This window comes from Canis lupus, chromosome 5, assembly GCF_011100685.1.
Source record: "Canis lupus familiaris isolate Mischka breed German Shepherd chromosome 5, alternate assembly UU_Cfam_GSD_1.0, whole genome shotgun sequence".
NCBI lineage: Eukaryota > Metazoa > Chordata > Mammalia > Carnivora > Canidae > Canis > Canis lupus.
This window is the reverse complement of record NC_049226.1, coordinates 80,394,764-80,414,644: the sequence shown is the minus strand read 5'-3', so window position 1 is coordinate 80,414,644 and position 19,881 is coordinate 80,394,764. Positions and strand designations below refer to the sequence as shown.

The 19,881-nt window shown below is 47.4% G+C and overlaps 1 protein-coding gene across 1 annotated transcript in view; it reads left to right on the top strand.

Moving 5' to 3' along the window:
• The window catches only part of WWP2 (WW domain containing E3 ubiquitin protein ligase 2), a 120,500-nt gene that overhangs the window by 92,456 nt on the left and 8,163 nt on the right, over positions 1 to 19,881 (top strand). Inside the window, exons 9-15 of the mRNA NM_001284474.1 lie at positions 6,886 to 7,060; positions 13,885 to 13,939; positions 17,468 to 17,549; positions 18,122 to 18,250; positions 18,611 to 18,686; positions 18,992 to 19,063; positions 19,289 to 19,377. Of these exons, the coding sequence (NP_001271403.1) occupies positions 6,886 to 7,060; positions 13,885 to 13,939; positions 17,468 to 17,549; positions 18,122 to 18,250; positions 18,611 to 18,686; positions 18,992 to 19,063; positions 19,289 to 19,377 (678 nt within the window). The remainder of the gene's footprint in view (positions 1 to 6,885; positions 7,061 to 13,884; positions 13,940 to 17,467; positions 17,550 to 18,121; positions 18,251 to 18,610; positions 18,687 to 18,991; positions 19,064 to 19,288; positions 19,378 to 19,881) is intronic.

Below are 19,881 nucleotides of genomic sequence, written 5' to 3'. Positions count from 1 at the left end.
TTTATTGTAACATAGACACACTCATTTGTTTACTTATTGTCTATGGTGGTTTTCATGCCCAATGGCAGAGTTGAGTAATTGCCACATAGATCGTATAGTCTGCCAAGTCGAAAACATTTACTTTCTAGCCCTTTATAGAAAAAATTTTGTCAACTCCTAATCTGTAATCCTCACCCGGCCTCTCCCCCTTTCTTAGATCATTTTGAGGCAAACCCCAGACATCATATAATTTTATCCGTATTTTGGTATATATTTCTAAAAAACGTTCTCTTATTAAAAACAAAACCACTATATTGTTAACAGTATTTCCTTGCTGTCATCGAATACCAAGTCAGCAGTCAAATTTCTCCAGCATCTTGCAAATTAATTATTGATTTTTAACAGGATGAGTTTTAAACTTGTACTTTGTGTGCTGACAGCATGTATATTTAAAAGCAGTGTTAACTCTAGAAGTGTCCTGGTGGCTACCTCTTACCCTCTCTGGTCTATAAGTTATCTGGGCCTTGATCTCATGAACATTTGGATAGACTCTAAGTGAAGATATTTAATGATATCTTCTAAGGATGGCCAAGGATTGATTCTTTAAGTGTTGAGGTGGGACACTATATCTAGCTTTCTTATTTTCAGGACAGTTTTAATGTTTTATTGGGAGATGGTTCAGCTCACATAGCCTATTAGTTCTTCCTAAGTTTTAGTCACAGACCTCTGAGCCCCTGGCAGGTACTTATGCACTCTTACAGGGAGCCCAGAGAGAACAGAGTGCTCCAGCTCTCACTGCTAACTAGTGGGAGAAATTCACCCCACGGGAGTATTACTGTGCAGACTGCACACTTGAAACCACAGATGGAGCCATTATCTCAGCAGACCTAGTCACCCAGGAGTGAGATTGAGCCAAAGCCAAATTTGCTCACATGTGGTACTCAGACTAGAAGTGAGCATGGAGAGGGATCTCCATAGAGCATGGTGCAGGGGAGGTCTCGCAGAGGGAGGCCGATCAAACTTGGGCTTGTGGGAAATGCTCGAGGTGGACTTGAATGACAAGAGGAAGTTGATCCAGGTTTGGGGAACAGTGTGAATGTAAAAGGTGTCTCTAGGGAATGATTCATGGAGCAGTTTTGCTGGAGTGGAAGGGTTATGTGAAATAAAGATGCTCAGAGTGTGTCTAGCAAGGCACCTGGGTTTGGTGGACACGCCTCCTCGAACTGGAGAGATTAAAAGGGCCAACTGGGCCTCCAACCATTGTTCTGTTTTTATAGATTGCGAATCTTTGTAATATTGCACCTGGAATCAAAGGTAGGGTTATGCTGCTTAGAAGTTTGGAATTCACCAGTGCAGAGGACTTGCAGTTAAACATGTGGATTGAACATGTATTTATTTCCCTTCCTTCCTGAAACACCCCCTTAAAATGGCAATAGAACTATGAAAAAGTATAATGATAAAGGAATGCAAGAGGAGAAGCAGCATATGGAAGATGGTAATCAAAGTTAAATTGCTGATAGATAAATGGCAGAGCTGAGAAAGCTGAAACCCAAACTTACAGTGTGGGTATCCCCCAGGAAGCCAGGGCTAGCCACGGAACGCTGGAAAGCCTCAGCAATCAGACACTGGGGTGCGGGGGGTGTGTGTGTGTGTGTGTGTGTGTGTGTGTGTGCGCGCGTGTGCGCGCGCATATGTGTATGTGTGTGTAATGAGTCTAAAGACCTGAAGTTAAGTTACAAATCTGTGCAGGGAGCAGTTACATTCTCAGGTTGTCACCCATCACTTCTGTCCCACTGCCACATGCATGCATACACACATGTACACCTCTCTCACACACATGCACACCTGCAGCCAGCCTAGAGGATACAGCTGTAGCCAAAGGCAGGGATGAACTCAGTAAAAAAGGGATTAAGTGAGGATGCTGTCTCCAAATTAAAGATGGGAAGGTTTTTATGCTGAATAAAATGACTAGTCTAAGGGAAGAGAACTACAGATTGTGATTATTTGGGAGTCTTCTAGTGAAACAGTGGAGTGAAGCCACTGGTCAGCCTGCCCAGCCTGGATACCCAGAGCGTCCATTCAGCATTTTAATGACCTACTTTTAAATGTGAAAGAATAGTCTGGGACCAGCAGACAAGAGGATAGGGGACTTGGTGAAAATAATGTGGAGGATAAAACCAAATTATAATTCATATCCTCAAAAATTTGGTAGGAAATATGGCATCTGTGCAAGAAAGGAGACCGTAAGACGGATTATGCAGGGAATAAGAAGACCTTTTAGAAATTAATATATAGTTTGACCATTGAACAACCTAGGTATTAGGAGTGCTGGGGATCCCTGGGTAGCTCAGTGGTTTGGCACCTGCCTTTGGCCTGGGGCATGATCCTGGAGTCTTGGGATCAAGTCCCATGTTGGGCTCCTTGCATGGAGCCTGCTTCTCCCTCTGCCTGTGTCTCTGCCTCTCTCTCTCTCTCTCTCTCTGTCTGTCTCTCATGAATAAATGAATAAAATCTTAAAAAAAAAAAAAGAGGAGTGCTGACCCCCTGCACAGTTGAAAATATGGATATAACTTTGACTCTCCCAAAACTTAACTACTAAATAGCTTACTGTTGACCAGAAGCATTACAGTTGATTAATAGATATTTTATATGTATTATATATACTATATTCCTACAATAAAGTAAGCTAGAGAAAAGAAAGTGTTATTAAGACAATCATAAGGAAGAAAAAATACATTTACAGTACTGTAGTGTATTTACTGAAAAGAACCCACATGTGAGTGGACCCCGGCAGTTCAAACATTTGCTGTTCAAGGATCAACTATATATAACAGCAGAAATAAAAATTACAAGATTGAAAGATAATGTTGGAGATCAGAAAATTAGAGGGTGAGTCTAGGAGATTCAGCCTCTGAAGAGTTCTAGTAAGAAAGAACAGAGAAATAGAGGCTAGGAAATTATCAAAGAAAGAATAAAAGGAGTTTGCTAGAATTGAGAAATTCAAAGTATTCAAATTCAAGGAGCCTACCACATGCCCTACCCAGAGAATAGGAAAAGACTGACCCCAAGGCACATACAAATGAAATTTTGGGATGGCAAGAGAATATCTCAGAAGCCCCCCAGAAGGTACATATCAAGGATTAGGAATCGAGAATGCCATCTTTCAACAGCCAACTGTGGACCTGGCTGTTACATTCTGATAGAAAATTATTTCCTGTCTAGAAATTAGCTCTTAGGAGCACCTGGGTGGCTCAGTGGTTGAGTGTCCTGGGATCTAGTCCCATAACAGGCTTCCCGCGGGGAGCCTGCTTCTCACTCTGCGTGTCTCTGCTTCCCTCTCTCTCTGTCTCTTACGAATAAATAAGTAAAATCTTTTAAAAAAATAGAAATCAACTCACTGTGAGGGTTGAAATAAAGGCATCTCAAGCATTTCAAAAAATGAACTTCGGTGATCTGGGACCCCAGGATCACACCCTGAGCCGAAGGCAGATGCTCAACCACTGAGTCACCCAGATATCCCGAACTTCGGTGCATTCTTTCTCAGAAGCTACTAGATGATTTGTTCCACCAGACGAGAGGAAGCCAAGAAAGAAGTCATGAGATGCAGTACATAGGGGACTCCATTCGGGGGCTAAAGATGTTGCCAAGAGGAAGGTGAGGGAAGATGACTCAGGGCAGTCATGTAGAGCTGGCCTGAGGATGGGTGTCTATATAGGACCAAGTGTGTCTGAAATGTGGCTAAGACACATCTAACTGACCCCAAGAGGCCACCTGTGCTGCCAGAATCTGGGTGTCCTGTACTGATAGGTTCTTGAAAAACAAGCAGAATGAAATGCATAGTTCTTTCCCATCAGAAAAAAGGAAAAAGTTGTACAACTAAGGAAACATATTCCTAGTATCCTACAAAGTCATCATACAAACTCTGAATATCGATTTAGTGATGATTTTCTAAATTGGGAGGAGAGGGCACTGTATGTTGTAAGGTAGGATGCAGTAAGTGCTCAGCTCTCATCATGGAAGGTTCACAAGTAACATCTAACATGACCGAAATCAAGAAATAATAGAAGAAGCGTGTTATTTAGAAACATGGCAGTAAATAGAGGAAGCAGTTGGGAATTGAAAGTTGTTGCTTCTGAGGAGCTCAAATCAGCAATGGGGAGAGGCAGGGAAGGAGATGCTGTATTTTTACTTTTTTTTCATTTTTCTTATTTTTTTTTTGAGATGCTATATTTTTAAATTGTACCTACTGTAGTACTGTTTACATTTTTAAACTATAGATGCATGATTCCTTTGATAAAAAAAAAAGAAAAAAAATCGCTAGTTGAGAGGATTTATGAGAAAGGTGGGAAAGTTCCATTTTGTTGTGGGCCTTGAATACTAATTTGAAGTTTTGACTCAAGAGTGGTGGGGAGTCAGGTGAAGTTTTTGAGTAGGAGCATCACACACAAGGTGGGCCCGTCTGGTACGATTTTTCTGATGGCAGTTTATAGGTTGGCTCAGAGTGGGGAGATTAGTTCAGGGATAGTTGGACACCAAAATGGAAAGTCAAGGGCGGGTGGCAGCAACAGAAGAAGGCTTCAGGCTGAATGGTTTACTCACTTCAGCAGGAAGGGAAGAGTCAGGAATGATGGGGTAGCTTCACCCCTGGGAGGAGGATGAGCAGCAGGAAGAGGAGGGAAGACTCAGGTTTGGGGAGAGAGCTGTGGCATTTAGTTGAGTCCAAAGTGACAGCAGGTCATGAAGGCAAAGCAGTCTAGCAGGTGGAATCCAGATGCAGTGCTGGCACTGGCCATCGGGACTGGGAGCTCCTTGAAGAGAAGCCTTTTTTTTTTTTTGAAGAGAAGCCATTTTTATAGAGGTTTCGGTGTAAAAGAACATTGAAGAGGTGGCCAAAAAAAGTCAGTTAGGAAGCTAACCCTGAAAACTGAGGAAGGTACCAAGTACAATAGTCATGTGAAGAAGATAAGAATTCAGAGAAGATGAAATGAGAAGGTAGTTAGGAAACCAAGACTTTCCAACACATACAATATAATCCATATTGGTACCCTTCTTCGTATTGGCTTATTGTTGTTTTCTTCAGTGGTATCTCTTATCTTTTTAAAGCCCCTTTTGTCCTTCTCCCTTTTATAAAGGTGTAAGGGAAAAATCAGTACATCAAATCTGAGATAGTAGTGCAATGAATCCCTTATAACCCACCACTTGGTTTCTCACAGTTAATAATACTTTGTTTTATCCGACCTCCTACTTTTCAGGGGAGGGGACTGATGAATTTTAAAGCAAATCCCAAATGTCATATCCTTTGAACCATAAATACATCCCTAACAGATAAGGGTTTAAACAAAACAAAACTAGGGGTGCTTCACTGGCTTAGTTGGTAGAGCATGCAACTCTTAATCTCAGGGTCATGAGTTTGAGCCCCACGTTGGGCATAGAGATTACTTTAGAAAAAGAAAAACTAAACTAAAATACCATTATCCACCCAACAAAATTGACCGTATTTCCTCACTTCATGTCATACCTGTGTTCCATTTTCCAGATTGTCTTAAAAATGTTTTCACAGTTGATTTATTTGAGTCAGACTCAAACTCAAGATCTTCACATTGCTTTTGGCTGATATGTCTCATAAGTCTCTCTTAATCTGTAAGTCTCTTAACCTTTCTTATTCTTTTTCTGGCCATTTACTTCTTGAAGATCACTGGCATTTGTTCTGTAGAATTTCTTCTCGGACATGACCGATGTGACCTTGAGGTGTTGGGTAACATGCTCGTCTATCCCTTGTCTTTTCTGTAAACTTGTAGTTAGATGTGGAGGCTTGATTAGAATCAAATTAACTTTTTAAAATTGGAAGTATGATTTACATACAATAAAATACACAGATCTCAGGTATATAGTTTGCCGAGTTTTGACAAATGCATACATTCCTGTCACCTGCACTCCATCAAAATGTTAAAGCATTTCCATCATTCCACAGAGTTCCCTCTCTTAACTTTCTTTTGATCACTTTTTCCCTCAGTGTGTGCAAATCAAGTTATACCTACCAAGCACAGATGAAGATTTTCACCATCTGTTCTAGCCTCGCCTTGCCCATGGGTATTTTAGGTAGTTTAGTACTTTGGAAAGGTTGCTTTCTCCTAAAAAATAATGTGGAGAATACTGCTGAGAATCCAACTCTTCTCTTCATGATCATGCAACATATTTTCACTGGTGCTTTATATCAGGATGATTTCTGTTGCAGGTAACACAAACTAGGATCCAAATTGGCTTTAATAGTGAAGAGAATTCACTGGCTAATTTAACTGAAAAGTCTAGATGTAGATCCTGGTTTCAAGTGAAGCCTGATTTAGTGACTCATCAATATCACCAAGCAGCTGGCTGTGTTTTGTTTTTCTACTCTGCCATCTGTTGGGTCAACTTCCTATTATATTTGAGTTCAAGATGGCAGCCAATGGCTCCTAGGACAGCATGCTTTCTCAGCCATATCTGGCAAAGAGGAAAGACTATTTCTCCTAGAATTCCTAGCAAAAGTCATGAGATTTGCCCTGATTAAGCTCAACATAGGTCACGTGCCCACTCCTGATCCAGTCAGCGTTCACCTGTGCCCTTGAGCATAGAGTCAGTTTCCTCAGAACAACGTGGATCTCCTAGATGGAAATCAGGAGCTAATGGTGAGGAGGGATTGGTTGCTGCAGAGGCAGCCACAAATGACTGCTATAATCACATTAGCCCCAGAAGCCTCCGTGGTTGGGACTTGCCTGGCCGAGCTTCCCTGTCGCAGCCGAGCTCCTGCACCAGACACCACACTTAACCCTCCCTCTGTTCCTCCTTGCCCGCCACCTTGAGATTTCTCTGGATTTGGAGAGTGGGACTGGGTGATCACTATATTCATTCTGAGCTTAATGTTTCCAGCTGGGAAAAACGCACAGACCCCCGAGGCAGGTTTTACTATGTGGATCACAACACTCGGACCACCACCTGGCAGCGCCCCACAGCCGAGTACGTGCGGAATTACGAGCAGTGGCAGTCACAGCGCAATCAGCTCCAGGGCGCCATGCAGCACTTCAGCCAAAGATTCCTCTACCAGGTGAGAGGGCAGGGGCTCGCCTCCTGGCACTGGAGAATGTGCCACCTCCCACGTTATCTGTTGACCTGTTGGGTGAGCAGGGGAAACAGTGTCTAGAAACTTCAGTGCTCTGGAGATTTTACACATCACAGTGAAATTCCTTAAATTTCATTATTTCTAATTTAGTAACTCAGTGTCTAGCCTCTCTGTGTTTATGGACTCAACATATCTGAAATTGAAGTTATCGTCTTTCTTCCTTTTTTTTTTTTTTAATTTATTTATGATAGTCCCAGAGAGAGAGAGAGAGAGAGAGAGAGAGGCAGAGACACAGGCAGAGGGAGAAGCAGGCTCCATGCACCGGGAGCCTGATGTGGGATTCGATCCCGGGTCTCCAGGATCGCGCCCTGGGCCAAAGGCAGGTGCCAAACCGCTGCGCCACCCAGGGATCCCTATCGTCTTTCTTCCAAGACTGGATTTCACTTTTGGTCTCTCCTTCTAAGTCCATTTATTCTAATTTGAAACCTGAAGGTCAGCAGTGACATCTCCCATACCTCAACTTTTCAGAACAAAACAGTCACCTATATCCTTTTATTTTCATTGTTGCTACTGTTTTTCTTTAGATCTTTCTTTTTTGACAGATTCTCAATGGTGGAGGGACCTTTAAAATTGATCTGGATCAGGGCTTGCAAACTATAGTCCATGGGCCAAACTGGCCCACACTTTGTTTTGTAAATAAAGTTTAATTGGCACAGAGCACTCCCATCAGTTTAGGGATTGACTCTGGCTGTTTTTACACTGTAACAACAGAGTTGAGTAGTTAAAACAGAGACCATATAGCCTATAAAGCTGAAAATATTTACTGTCTGGTCCTTTATGGAAAAAGTTTATTGACCCTTGGTCTAGTTCAACTTCCTTCTATCTGATTCTTGATTTTCCTCCCTTCCTCCCTCCCAACAGAACAGTTAGGGCAGCCTCTGAATTGTTCTCTCTGTTGGCCTTGCTCTCTCCTTCAATCTTACTGCCTGCCTGTTCCTAGCAGAGTAGTCTTCAAATGTCACTGTCACTTGGTCACTTTTTAAAAATCATTGTGAAGAGTTTAAGGAGGAAAGGCTTTGCTCTACATTTATCACTGCCATTTTAATCACTGTGTCAAACCCTTCTGTGGTCCTTACCTACAGAATAGTATTTAAATTTCCTACTCTAGGGTACCTAGGTGGCTCAGTAGGTTAAGCGTCAGCCTTGGGCTCAGGTCATGATCCCGAGGTCCTGGGAGTGAGTCCTGCTTTCAGCTCTCTGCTAAGCAGGAAGCCTGCTTGTCCCTTTCTCTCTGCCCTTTCTACTCATGTTCTCTCGAATGAATGAATGAATGAATGAATGAATAAATAAATAAATACAATATTTGAATAAATAAATAAATATCCTACTTGAGAATTCAGAGTGCGATGGTCTCAAATGAACTTTCTAATGGTTTCCTGTCCTGTGTCCCTTCAGGAAACATCTCAGCCTCACCTTACATCCCATTAGAGCCTTCACCAGTGACGTGGTGGCTGGGGGAACCCCGCCACACAGCTTCTTTTGCAGAGACAGAGAGGGTTCCCAAACTGGAACTCTGCATATTCTCAGGGCACCTTGAACATGAAGCTTGGGATTTGCACGAGAATTTCTACAAAAGGTGGTAGATTAGAGGCCAGAAACTTTTTGAGCTGAACTACATTTAATCACTGTGTTTAGTCAACATTGTTTCTATTTGAAATGAACTCTCACCCCACAACCCATTTCTAAATTATATACTTTTCCAAGTTACAGGCTCAGAAAATCTTTAATTCTGTTGAACTAAGTAGCATTCATTATCAGCTTTGTCTTTGCAGTTTATCCTCTGCTAACCCAAAGCAGGAGGGAGCTACACCATCAACCCATGAGGCGTAGTGCCATTCCCCTGGGCTGGCCTGTCTCCTCCCCTGTCTGTGGGGGCTGATGCTCATCCTATAACGAGTTAACCTTAATTTCCTTAGTATGAACAGAAAGCACGATGTTTATCACATTAGTTTGTCTCTAGGTCAGCTGTGACACCGGTCTATAATCCATGTCCTGGGGGATCTGCCCACTGCAGCACAGCCTATGTTTTTATGCCACAGCCCCTTTCAAACATGCTTGGCATGTTTCAAAATTGGATGGGATCTGATAATTCCCTGCATTTTAGAAATTGTCCTTCCAGAGCTAGGCCCTGAAGAACTTTACCTAGGTGACCATGGCTGTAAAACTAGGAAGGTTTGGGAATCTCTATCCTTTGACTTAGAGACAAGGACACATTTTAGGAGTCTCACAATGATTTTTTCTCCCTGCTTACTCAGCTTCTCTAATTAAAAAAAAAAAAAATCTCTTAAAGGAATCTTTTTTTCTCTACAAGGCACCAAGTATGTTTGTTGGTTGACTGAGATGTTTGGTGTGTGAGTGGGAAGGTTCTTGAGGTCACATCCACTTGGTGTTTTGGAATATCCATTTTTTTTGCCCGCCTCTGTCACTTTAGCAGCGTCATTCCAGGCATGCCAAGGTAGGACTTCACCTTGGAGGGTCCCTTAGAAGGTAGAATATTTTTTTGAGTACTCTAAACTGGTTTTCTCAGCTTGGTTGGGGGTTCAGGAGGGTTCTGGATGGAGGTGATTGTTCCCTTTTCGCTGTGAAACAAGATTCATATTGAAAAATGTGTTAGGAATCTTTTTTGGGTCGGCTTTCAATGTCGCTCTGTTGGTTTCCTTCTCTCTTGGATTTGCTTTGCCCCTCGTTTGCTATGGTGCCATGTCCTGGTTACAAGTAAGAAGAGTTGCTTTCATACAGTTATTTTGGGGTTTGGCCTTGGCCCAGGGTTTGACTCGGAAGACTTAAGAGCTGATACTGTACCAGCGGCTTCCCCTCCTCCTCCTCCTGCCGGGCTGAAACCAAGACCTCGTTCTTCTTCACTTACTCTAGAGAGAACACAGAATGCAGTTCAAGATGGAAGTCAAGGGGGCCCACATGGCAGTCTCCCGCAGTTCCTTCCTGCCATTTGCCTCATCACACATGTTTTTCACTTTCTCTTCTTGCTCCCTTATTTCTGATCTGCTTCCCTTTCCTGATGCCCCAGTGTGCCTTTGTTTCTTGAGACCATCACGCACACACTTGTATTTTGCCCTCACAGTTTCGCTGTGCCCTCTCTTGTGTGATCCTGCTGCGGTCCAGTGGGGCTGCCCACCCCATCGCGTGCATTGTACCTACTGCTGTTTCTGTGGCACTCCCATTACCCCGGCTTTGGTCCTCCCTTAATAACTAAAGGAGGTAGCCAGTGTCCTGAAAAAGATCATTCTATGGTTTCTAATGTGTGGATGCCAAGTTGCATTATCCAGAAACAGACTGGAAACTCGTTTGCTATTCTGCAGAGAGCCCCTTGGCTTAGACTCTCAAACACCTGGGTTTTGTTCTGCACCCACAGGATGGATCCTTAAAAAAAGGAGCCTGCCTTCTATACAGTAACCTTTCTGCCCTTCCCAGAGCCTTTCTTGCCCTCGGCTGTATTTGCTAGACATTCTTTATTTCTGAGTTTGTATCTTAAAATATTACTGGAACTTAGTGCTTAGTGCCTGAGGGAATTGAACTCAACGTGAGCTGCCTGGCTCACAGCCTGCACCTCAGATGTCCCAACCCAGGGACATTTACCAGGAAAATGATTCAACTGTGTTACTTTCTGTTCCTACACGTAAAGGAAACTGTCTTGTCACTTAGAGTCACCTGCAGATCTCAGGATCGTTCTTTGGACCGTCATCCCTCCATGCCCCTTTCTCTGTGCTTTTTTGGCTGTGCTCCAAGCAACACTTGTGGGAGAAGAGAAGTGGCAGTTGGTTGACCTACTGGAGATGTGGGGTTTTGGTTTTCAGGCCATGATGTGGAGCTCTTATGTTTTGTTTCTCTTTGGCTTCTTTTTGTCCACTTCCTTTTCTTATTTTTCAAGCTGTACTATGTACATTAGGGAAAAAAATGTCCAGAATAGTTACATGCTTTGCTTTAACTGCAAGTGGTAAGATTGTAATGAGTGTCAGCTTTCATTGACTCCTGCTCATGTGTGGTTCATGCTGATCAATCCCTGGTCACTCACCCTTCCCTCTTGCTTCCTCTTCTGTCCCCTTTTCACACGTTTTGAGGGGTGTGGATCTGATAGAATGAGAAGAGAACAATGCCAAAGAAATAAAAAAAACCCAACAACACAACAGTATAACTAAAGAGAGCCAGTACTGTATGAAGTTTAAAAAAGGCAAAGAAAAAAAAAACAAAGGAAAAAAAAAGGCAAAGATTAAGAAAAAGGTTGGGGCCCATGGGTGGCTCAATCAGTTAAGCATCCAACTGGACCTCAGCTCAGGTCTTGATCACAGGGTTGTGAGTTCAAGCCCCCTGTTGGGCTCCACGCTGGGTGTGGAGCCTATTAAAAAAAAAAAGAGAGAGAAGAGTTGATAATTTTTTTATTCTCCTCCCCGTGCTTTGTATACAAGTCCTAGTTGATTTTGATGAATGATAGAAATCCACTTGGTTACACTTAAGCAGAAAAGGAATTTACCAAATGGGAATGGGGTGGTTTATAGGATTAACCGAATGGTGGAGAACCAAGCTCTGGCAAAAACCGGGAGTAGGCAAGGCAAAGGCATAGTTTGTGCAGGACATCGCCCTGTTGTGCTGCCATTGAACGGCTCTGGCTCCAGCGGACTGTGGACTGCACTGCAGCAGCGAGTCCTTTCCAGGAGACCTCCTGCTTTCCTGCGGTCCCCGCAAGTCCGGAGTGGGAGCATCTGATTGGCTGTTCTTCAGGTCATGTGCCTGGAGGTGTCGTGGCATTGGAAAAGGAAATATTCAATAGCTGATAAATATATTTGTGTCTAGTTCAATGCACATCACGGAGGCTGTAAGTAAAGATTGATCTGTTGACGTGAGAATTACGCACAAGATGAGGGTCTGTCCCCTGGAGCCCAGTTGGTAACAGTTGGGAGCTGACTTCCCATTGGAGCCCCTCGGTGCTTTGGGGATTATCCCCTCATTCCAAAAAAAGACTTGAAGCAGCAAACAGTTTTGTTCTGGATCCTTCTTTTACTTCTTTAAAATGCCCTTTCCTGTACTTCTTCCCTTTTGCTACAGCTCATTACCCACTGAGTTCTATTTGGCTTCATTATCTGAAATGCATGCGTATTTCACAAGTTAGTGCCTTTCCTTCTGTTCCCGAGTGCGCTCAGAGCTACTGCCCTTCTGTGTTAAGGCAGTTGGAGAAACTTGGGTTTTATGAGATGCTACCCCCCACCGCCCCACCGCCCGCACTCTCACCAAAGTGACCTCTGGGAGATGTCACATTTAGATCTCTGCCAGTAACCATCAGACACATGTGCATCGGGATGCAAGTCTGAGCACGTCCTCCAGGATAACGATAACGGCGCCCCCATATCAAGCGACAGCCCAACTTCCCACACCGCTGGGCAGGAGGCCCTTTGCTGAAAGGAGGCCCTGTCCCATCAAGGAACCTCTGGTTTCAAGACTTAAACATCTTTGTTGGGACTTGCTTTGGAAGAGTTGCTTGTGCTGCCACCTTGGAAAGAAAGTTCCTCTGTCCTTTCAGCCGGGGTGGAGGGCCGGCTGCGAGGGTGGGGGAGGCCCAGGCCCGTTGGCAGTTGAGCTCCACCAATGTTTTCTCAAGCCGAGACTGAGCTCCATTCATCCTCCTGCCCGGTGTGCGGTGGCTGCGTCGCCCCCAGACAGAGCCGGCCGGGCAGCCCCAAGTCTGCATTGAGAACTTGATCCCTTCATGCAACGATTAAGTTTTAGTTAAGTGAAATAAAAAGGCTTCAGCAAAGAAAAGAAAAGAAAAGAAAAAAACCAAGCAAGCAAGCGCAGAACAATACTTGTTTTATTTAACTATGAAGAGTTTTTGACAGCACCCCCTTCCCCGCAGGATATGAGCGCTCTCGGGCCACTGCAGCCCTGCCCCGGGGATCTCAGGCAGAATTAGGCTGGGGGGTGTTGAATGTAAACAGTGACCCTGACGGCCTGGCGTCCGCTCCCCCTTCTTGCTCCCCCCTTCTTGCTCGTCTCTCCTGCTCTCTCGCCACCTCGCCCCCAGCCCCACCTCCCCAGACAGGCACACACCGAACACTGAGCAACTTCAGGTTCGGGCCGGAGGAGAAGAAAGGTGCTTTGTGAAGGGAAGCAAAACATTCCTGGGGGAGGTGAGGGGCCTGGGGCATGAATGTGCCCTCAGTCTGCGCTGGTTTTGCACACCGGCCGCTGCTCCCTCTCCCAGCGCACCCAGGAGGGAGGTGGAGGGAGGAGGGCCCAGCCCCCAGCCAGGAAGCTCTGGGCGTGGGCAGGGCTTGTGGGAATGATTTCATTGGAAAGGCCTGCGATATTTTTTCCCCTCCCGTGTGTGGTTCTTGGAGAAAGTTGGAGGTGGTGGTGATTTCAGTCGCCCTGGCCGCCCGGAGCAGGAGCCGAGCAGAGGCGCTGGCCGAGCTTGCGGGCCGCCGCTCCAGGCCTGCCGCCCGCCTGGGCCCGCTCTGCCTCCACAGCCCCGGCCGCCTTCCTCGCACCGGCTTCCTCCCCCTCGCTCACCCTCTCCAGAACCTGTCGGGGCCCTCCGCATGGGGGGTCCTTGTTCAGTTTTTCTTTTTTGAGAAAAACTCTCCAGAGGAGCAGATGTCACCTAAGGCCCCACTGAAGCCTGTACAAAAGTGCTCAAATGTGGAAATGAGGCCTTGGCATTTTTATTTTTATCGATCGATTTATTTTTAACCAGCGGCTTTTTTTAACTTCTGTGTTCTGCTGTGTTTTCTTGTGTTTAGTCTTCAAGTGCTTCGACTGACCATGACCCGCTGGGCCCCCTCCCTCCCGGCTGGGGTAAGTACCGAACTCCTGAGGACTCAGCCACGGCTGAGGCTCCGCTCGCTGCGCTCCCTCCTCTCTCCCCGAGCGTCGTCTTCACTCCTGGCCCGCATCCTGGCCCGCATCCTGGCCCGCATCCTGGCCCGCAGTGGCCTGGGCCTCTCTCCAGCGTGCTCTCTGGGGATGCCCGGCCTGAGCGCTTCCACGACGGGGCGCTGAGATCCCCTGCACCCCCATAGCGTTCACCTGCCATGGCTGAAGGAGCGTGACCCTGCAGACAGAGTCCCCGAGGAGCAGCCCGTGGGACTGTTGGGTTTTGGTCCTGATTCTGAACCATCTCCCCAACCCTCCATCCTGTCATTGGCCAAGACGTTTTGGCGCTGGCTTACTCCCTGGCGCACTGGTTTTAGGTCTGTGGCTGTGTGATTGGAAGGAGCCGCCTTACCAAACCTTTCTTTGCAGCTGAGATGTTGGAGGACTTCAGCCTAATTTTGACTAAAGAAAAGCTACCTTTTTATCTGTGACCCAGCTGTGAAACAGGCCAGAGGGAAGCAGATGAGACAGTTGAGCGCCGGGTGGCAACTGTGGAAGCGCATCATGGCTGGTTAATAGCGCCATGCTGGGTTCTGCTTGTCATTGGAGAATTTCCAGTCCTGGGTGTGATTTGCCAATAATGAGTTAGAGAGATGGACATCCATGACTTGGGAGAGGTTAGGGGCTTTGTGGCTATTCTGGGAAAGAGCGGCCATGCAGAAAGGGGTCATGAGAGATGGTGAGACGCAGTGCATTCCGTAGCCCTGAGCCGGGTCAGGGTTTTGTTCAGTACAGCAAGGGTCCCTGGGGGTGGAAGAGGGCAGATTTAGAAGGAATCAGCATGTGTTGGGTTTAATGTATTGGTTAGGCCAGTAGAAGACAATAAATGCTATTTGGGTGGTGTTTATAAGGGGTATTAAATTGGGCGGGGGCATGCTCCCCAATAAAAACAGAGAAGTGGAGAATGATAAGATGAGCATGAACTGGAAAAGTATGGCTGTTGAGCTGGAACCCCCTGGTGTAGACATACCACTCCCTGGTAGTGATTTACCAGGTTGCATCACCGCCCCCCCTTGGGCCCACAAGGTGTCACTTAGTGAATTACCACTGCATTTCAGAGCATTGGGAGGACCTCGTGGACCTTCTGGGGGCACGTGTCAGTTAGTGAGGCTTCCAGACAGTTCTGGATTTTCAGCTAGGGAATCCCGTACGGACACAGATCATCCACCTGCCTCTTTGGACTGATGCACGATCCCTGGTGTCTCAGGAATCAGCATCCAGTCAAATGTAATGAGTCGAACACAGGATCCCTGGCTAGGCAGGGGAAAGTGCGTCAGATTAAATGAGAATCTGTGATGTTGTTTGGCAGCCAGTAGACGCTATGACCTGGAGCCAGGGACCCAGAATTGTTCCTGCATCCACAGAGTCAAATGATTGATTTCTGTACCAGTTCTGCTACATGATGGTCACCAAGTAAGAGCAGCTCTAGCGCTTAGAAAAGAGCTCCCAGAAGCCAAGTGTGAGATGGCTGAGATGGGAGGAGGAGCCGTGGTCCGAGTCAACGGTGTTTACATATGATCAGGAAAACACACAAGATTATATTGGTATGAAACTGAGAAAAAGGACCATGTGGCTGAGGGCCAGGGAACCTTCCAAATCAGATCCTCTGGGCCTTGTGTTGGCTTTTTCAGGGCTGGGACTGGGCCACCTTCCCAAGGAGACTTAAGAAAGAACAGAAAGAGCAGCAGAGCCAAGCAAGAATTGCTTTTAGTGGGAGCCTGCGATCAAATCTCCCATACTCTCCTGCTCTCTGTCCTAGGTCCCTTTCTGTTCCTCCAGGAGGAGCCCCCTGGGTCGCCTGCACCCAGGGTTTGGGACACCTGGGATTTAGATCCACAGCTCTTCAGCTGCCCTGCCCCTGGACACGTCACTGAATGCTTCCAAGTGTGTTTCCTCCTAGAGAAGGCGCTCCCCTCAGGACTTCCCCAGCCCCCAGACTGCACTTGTATGCAGTGAGACAGTCCCAGGAGGCGCCCCGGCAGCTGTGAGTGCACAGGCCCCGGGCCCGGCTGGACAGATCCCCCAGCCTGATGATTAGCCTTGGCTTTGGCTCTTGGCAGGGCAGACACAGAGGATCTAGTTCAAAGCAGAAGCTTCTGGGATGGGAGCGGCTTCTCCTTTTCCTCAGAACCTTCTCAGGTAGCCTGCCTTCTGTGGGACAGTCCCATAAGCTGTTCTTTTTTTTTTTTTCCCATAAGCTGTTCTGAGGTGACGGTAGCTCTGTAATAATCTTGGGCATCTTCTTTTCTTTCTTTCCTTTTGTGTGTGTTTTAAAAATTTCTGTCCAGTCCTGGATACCATGTAAGGCAGAGAGACGCCAGGATCCTGGGTTGACACTGGGAACATTGCAGCCTGATGCTTGAGGGAAGGGGAGTGGGCACCTCGCTTCTGTGCCTTTTTTAGCTTTTGGTTTCCCTGTAGCTTCTGGAACTAATTATTTTTATTTCTTTAATTTCCCCCTGTCATTGTAAAAGAGGGAGGGCCATTAGCATCATTCGTTTAGGGGACAGAAACAGGTTTGAAGGCTCAGGAACTTCGTAGGAAAGGTGACCTCTCTTGCGTTTGCAGCCTTGCCCCTAGTCTTGCCTGTTGCCTGTCATCTGCTTGGAGCTGATGGGGCGTGCCTCTCAACGCCTCCCAAAGCCTGGAGTCACCAGCTAGAGTTGGTCTCCCCAGACTTCCATCTATGAGCACCCATGCCCCAGGAGAGGGGAGAGAGTAAAGATTGTCCAGAGGACAGAGACAGGATGCCTGAGCACCCCTAAACACTGTCCCGGCTCGAAGCACATACTTAGTGGAAGGAGAAGGTAGCATCGTAAGTGCCCCAGCCCCGGGCATTCATTGCACACATGCAACATAGCGGTTCTACTGGGATGTGAGAGTTTTGGAACAAAGCTTTGCCTTCATGCAGGGGGAAGGAGAGAAGGTGGAGGGTAGGTAGGCCCTCTGGGAGAGAGCGCTGTCAAAAAGATACGGAGGAGAATGTAGCTACCCCACAATGACCCGGTTCGGATGGAGCAGTTGCATGACTGGAGAGCAACCCATGAGGGACTGGGGTGGGGACCAGGGTTGAGGGGAGGTTGGCCGTGCCTCCACTTTGCACACAGCTGGATGCAATTAGCCTCTGGTTTCAGCTGGGCTCTCCCCCCCTCCTGTTGCCACACTGCCCCCTTCCCTCCAACGAATCAACCGACCAAAGACAGTTCTGGATCTCTAGTTGGAAATGTGTTTATCCTTCCCCCACTCCCCAGTAGGGAAAGATTCTTTGTCCTTTTTACCAGTGACAGATGTGCATGAGCCAGGCTTTCATCAGTTCAACTTCTCTAACAGGTTGGGAACAGGGGCGGAAACTGAGACCTGGCACTCAGGAGATGGGAGCCAGAGGGCAGTGGGCCTGGCCTCAAGGTGTTTCAAGCCAATTATCCTCTTTTCTTTTTTCTCCCATGGCAGAGAAGAGACAGGACAATGGACGGGTGTATTACGTGAACCATAACACACGCACTACCCAGTGGGAGGACCCGCGGACCCAGGGGTAAGGATGTAGGCTGGGTTGGCCCCATGCAGCTCCAGTGTTGGCCAAGTACCCGGGACTGCGTTGGCCTTCTCTGGCCAATATTCTGGGATTTTTAAGCCACCCACAAGCGCCCCAAGACCCTTACCGTTTAGTGTCCACGTAATGAGACTTGAAAGTGGCTCCTTAAATGGACCTTCCCGACGGATAGAGAGTGGCCTGACTGGCAGGTGTTGCTAGTCTGCGTGCCAGTCGTGCAGGCTGCTAATAGTGTGATTTTGAAAGATTTAAGGGAACCTTTCCACCCCTTCCCTCCGGAAGCTGCTCTAGGATAGGGGAATGTGGTGTCTCAGGATTGCTGGTGGCCACTTAGGCCACAGTCGTCCACCCAGGGCTGGTTCTTTGACCTTGGGCTAGTAAACGACCTCTCTCCACTACAGAGCTGCCCTCATGACTTGGGTAGTACCGGGTGCCTTTCCTCAGGGCCCCCCCTCAAGGACTGCAGGGCCTGGGTGAAAGCTGTACCAGCCTCCTAGGCACAGAGACGCAGAAGGCCACATGGACTCTTAGCTCCGCTCTACCCGTGCTTCTAGGATGATCCAGGAGCCAGCTTTGCCCCCCGGGTGGGAGATGAAGTACACCAGTGAAGGCGTACGCTATTTCGTAGACCACAATACCCGCACCACCACCTTTAAGGATCCTCGCCCAGGGTTTGAGTCCGGGTAAGGACTGCCCGATCGACGGTCCACATTTATCCTTGTCTTGCTCTTCCTACTGCCCCCTGGTGGCCGACTTTGGTGTCACATTAGAGGGGGGTGGCGGGAGGAGGGGGAGTGGAAGGGGCTCTCCTGCTTATTCGGGATAACGCCTAGTGGGCTTTCTCTAAAAGCAAGAGCTCTGGCTTTATTTCCGGTTTTTCTTTTTCTCCTCAAATCTGCCTACAGAAATGGCAGTCGTTTCCTTTCCTCAGTGCCTTGCCTTTCTCGTCTTTAACATGGCATCAGCTTTCCTCAGGGCTAACAAGATACGTTGCTAATTTTTGAGAAATCACCTGGATTCTAGAATACCTTTGCTCTTCCCAGGACGAAGCAAGGTTCCCCTGGTGCCTACGACCGAAGTTTTCGGTGGAAGTATCACCAGTTCCGTTTCCTCTGCCACGTGAGTTCTGGGACGGGACCTCCCCCAGACGCTGGGGTCACTTGAGTTGCTTCAGCATGATTTCCCAGCCCAGCAGGGGTGTTCGAATGCCTGCATCTGAGATGGGGCCAGTTACTTGTCCTGCCCCCAGCACTTATCTGACATCGTCCCCAGGAAGCCAGCTCCCATTTCTGGGGTCCCAGGCCCTCTGCCACTGGCCCCGGGAGATGGGGAAGCCTGTTGGTACAGACGGGAGGCCCGACTGCTTAGTGACCCCTGATTTCCTGATTCAGCGTCTGTTTTCCTTTTCTTTCTTTGTTTTTCAGTCAAATGCCCTCCCTAGCCACGTGAAGATCAGCGTTTCCAGGCAGACGCTTTTCGAGGATTCTTTCCAACAGGTTAGAGGATAATCCTGGTGTCTAAGACCAACAAGCAGAAGGCCCCCTCACACCACTTCATCTTCTATCACGTGGCCTGTTAAGCCCACATGGTTGAGTTTCCAGGGTGTGGGCCTGGGTGACCAGTCTCTGCTGAAGGGCAGGACATAGAATTCCCTGGCCCTTGCCCCCAGCCTGCTACCGAAGCAAGAGTGGCAGGCTGGCCATGACGCTCTGTCTCCTCAGATCATGAACATGAAGCCTTACGACCTGCGCCGCCGGCTGTACATCATCATGCGTGGCGAGGAGGGCCTGGACTATGGAGGCATCGCCAGGTGAGCTCAGCGCCCCTGGAAGGCTGTGCCGCGCTGTTTCCCCAGGCCATAGGGCTCGTGGTGGGTACACGTGGGTGCAGGAGCAGGGTCCCAGGGTTGCCTTCTGGGCGAGGTAGCAACCCTTTAGTTACTGGTCTCGGGGGGAGGCTGTGAGCTTCCGAGGGGAGATCTTAAGACATTCTCATTATTTCTGTACCTGAACCAGTCAGGCTGCACCGGTGGGCAGTGGTTAAATATTGGTGTCACTGTCACGTGGTTTCTGTTAAACTCGACCCCGGGCTTCTCGAGGCAGCTGGGACAGGTTCAATCTGGCGTGCCCCTGTGTGCCTGACAGGTGTAAGTTGTGTCACAATCCAGGGGGTCTTGATCACTGCTCAGGTCCGCATCACATGCCATAGGGCCAATAAAATTAAGATAACTGATGTACCCATAACGAGAGCCTAAAGCATTGTCTTGCCCTCACCCCAGTCTACCTGCAAAAGTTAACAGACTCTCTGGTAACAC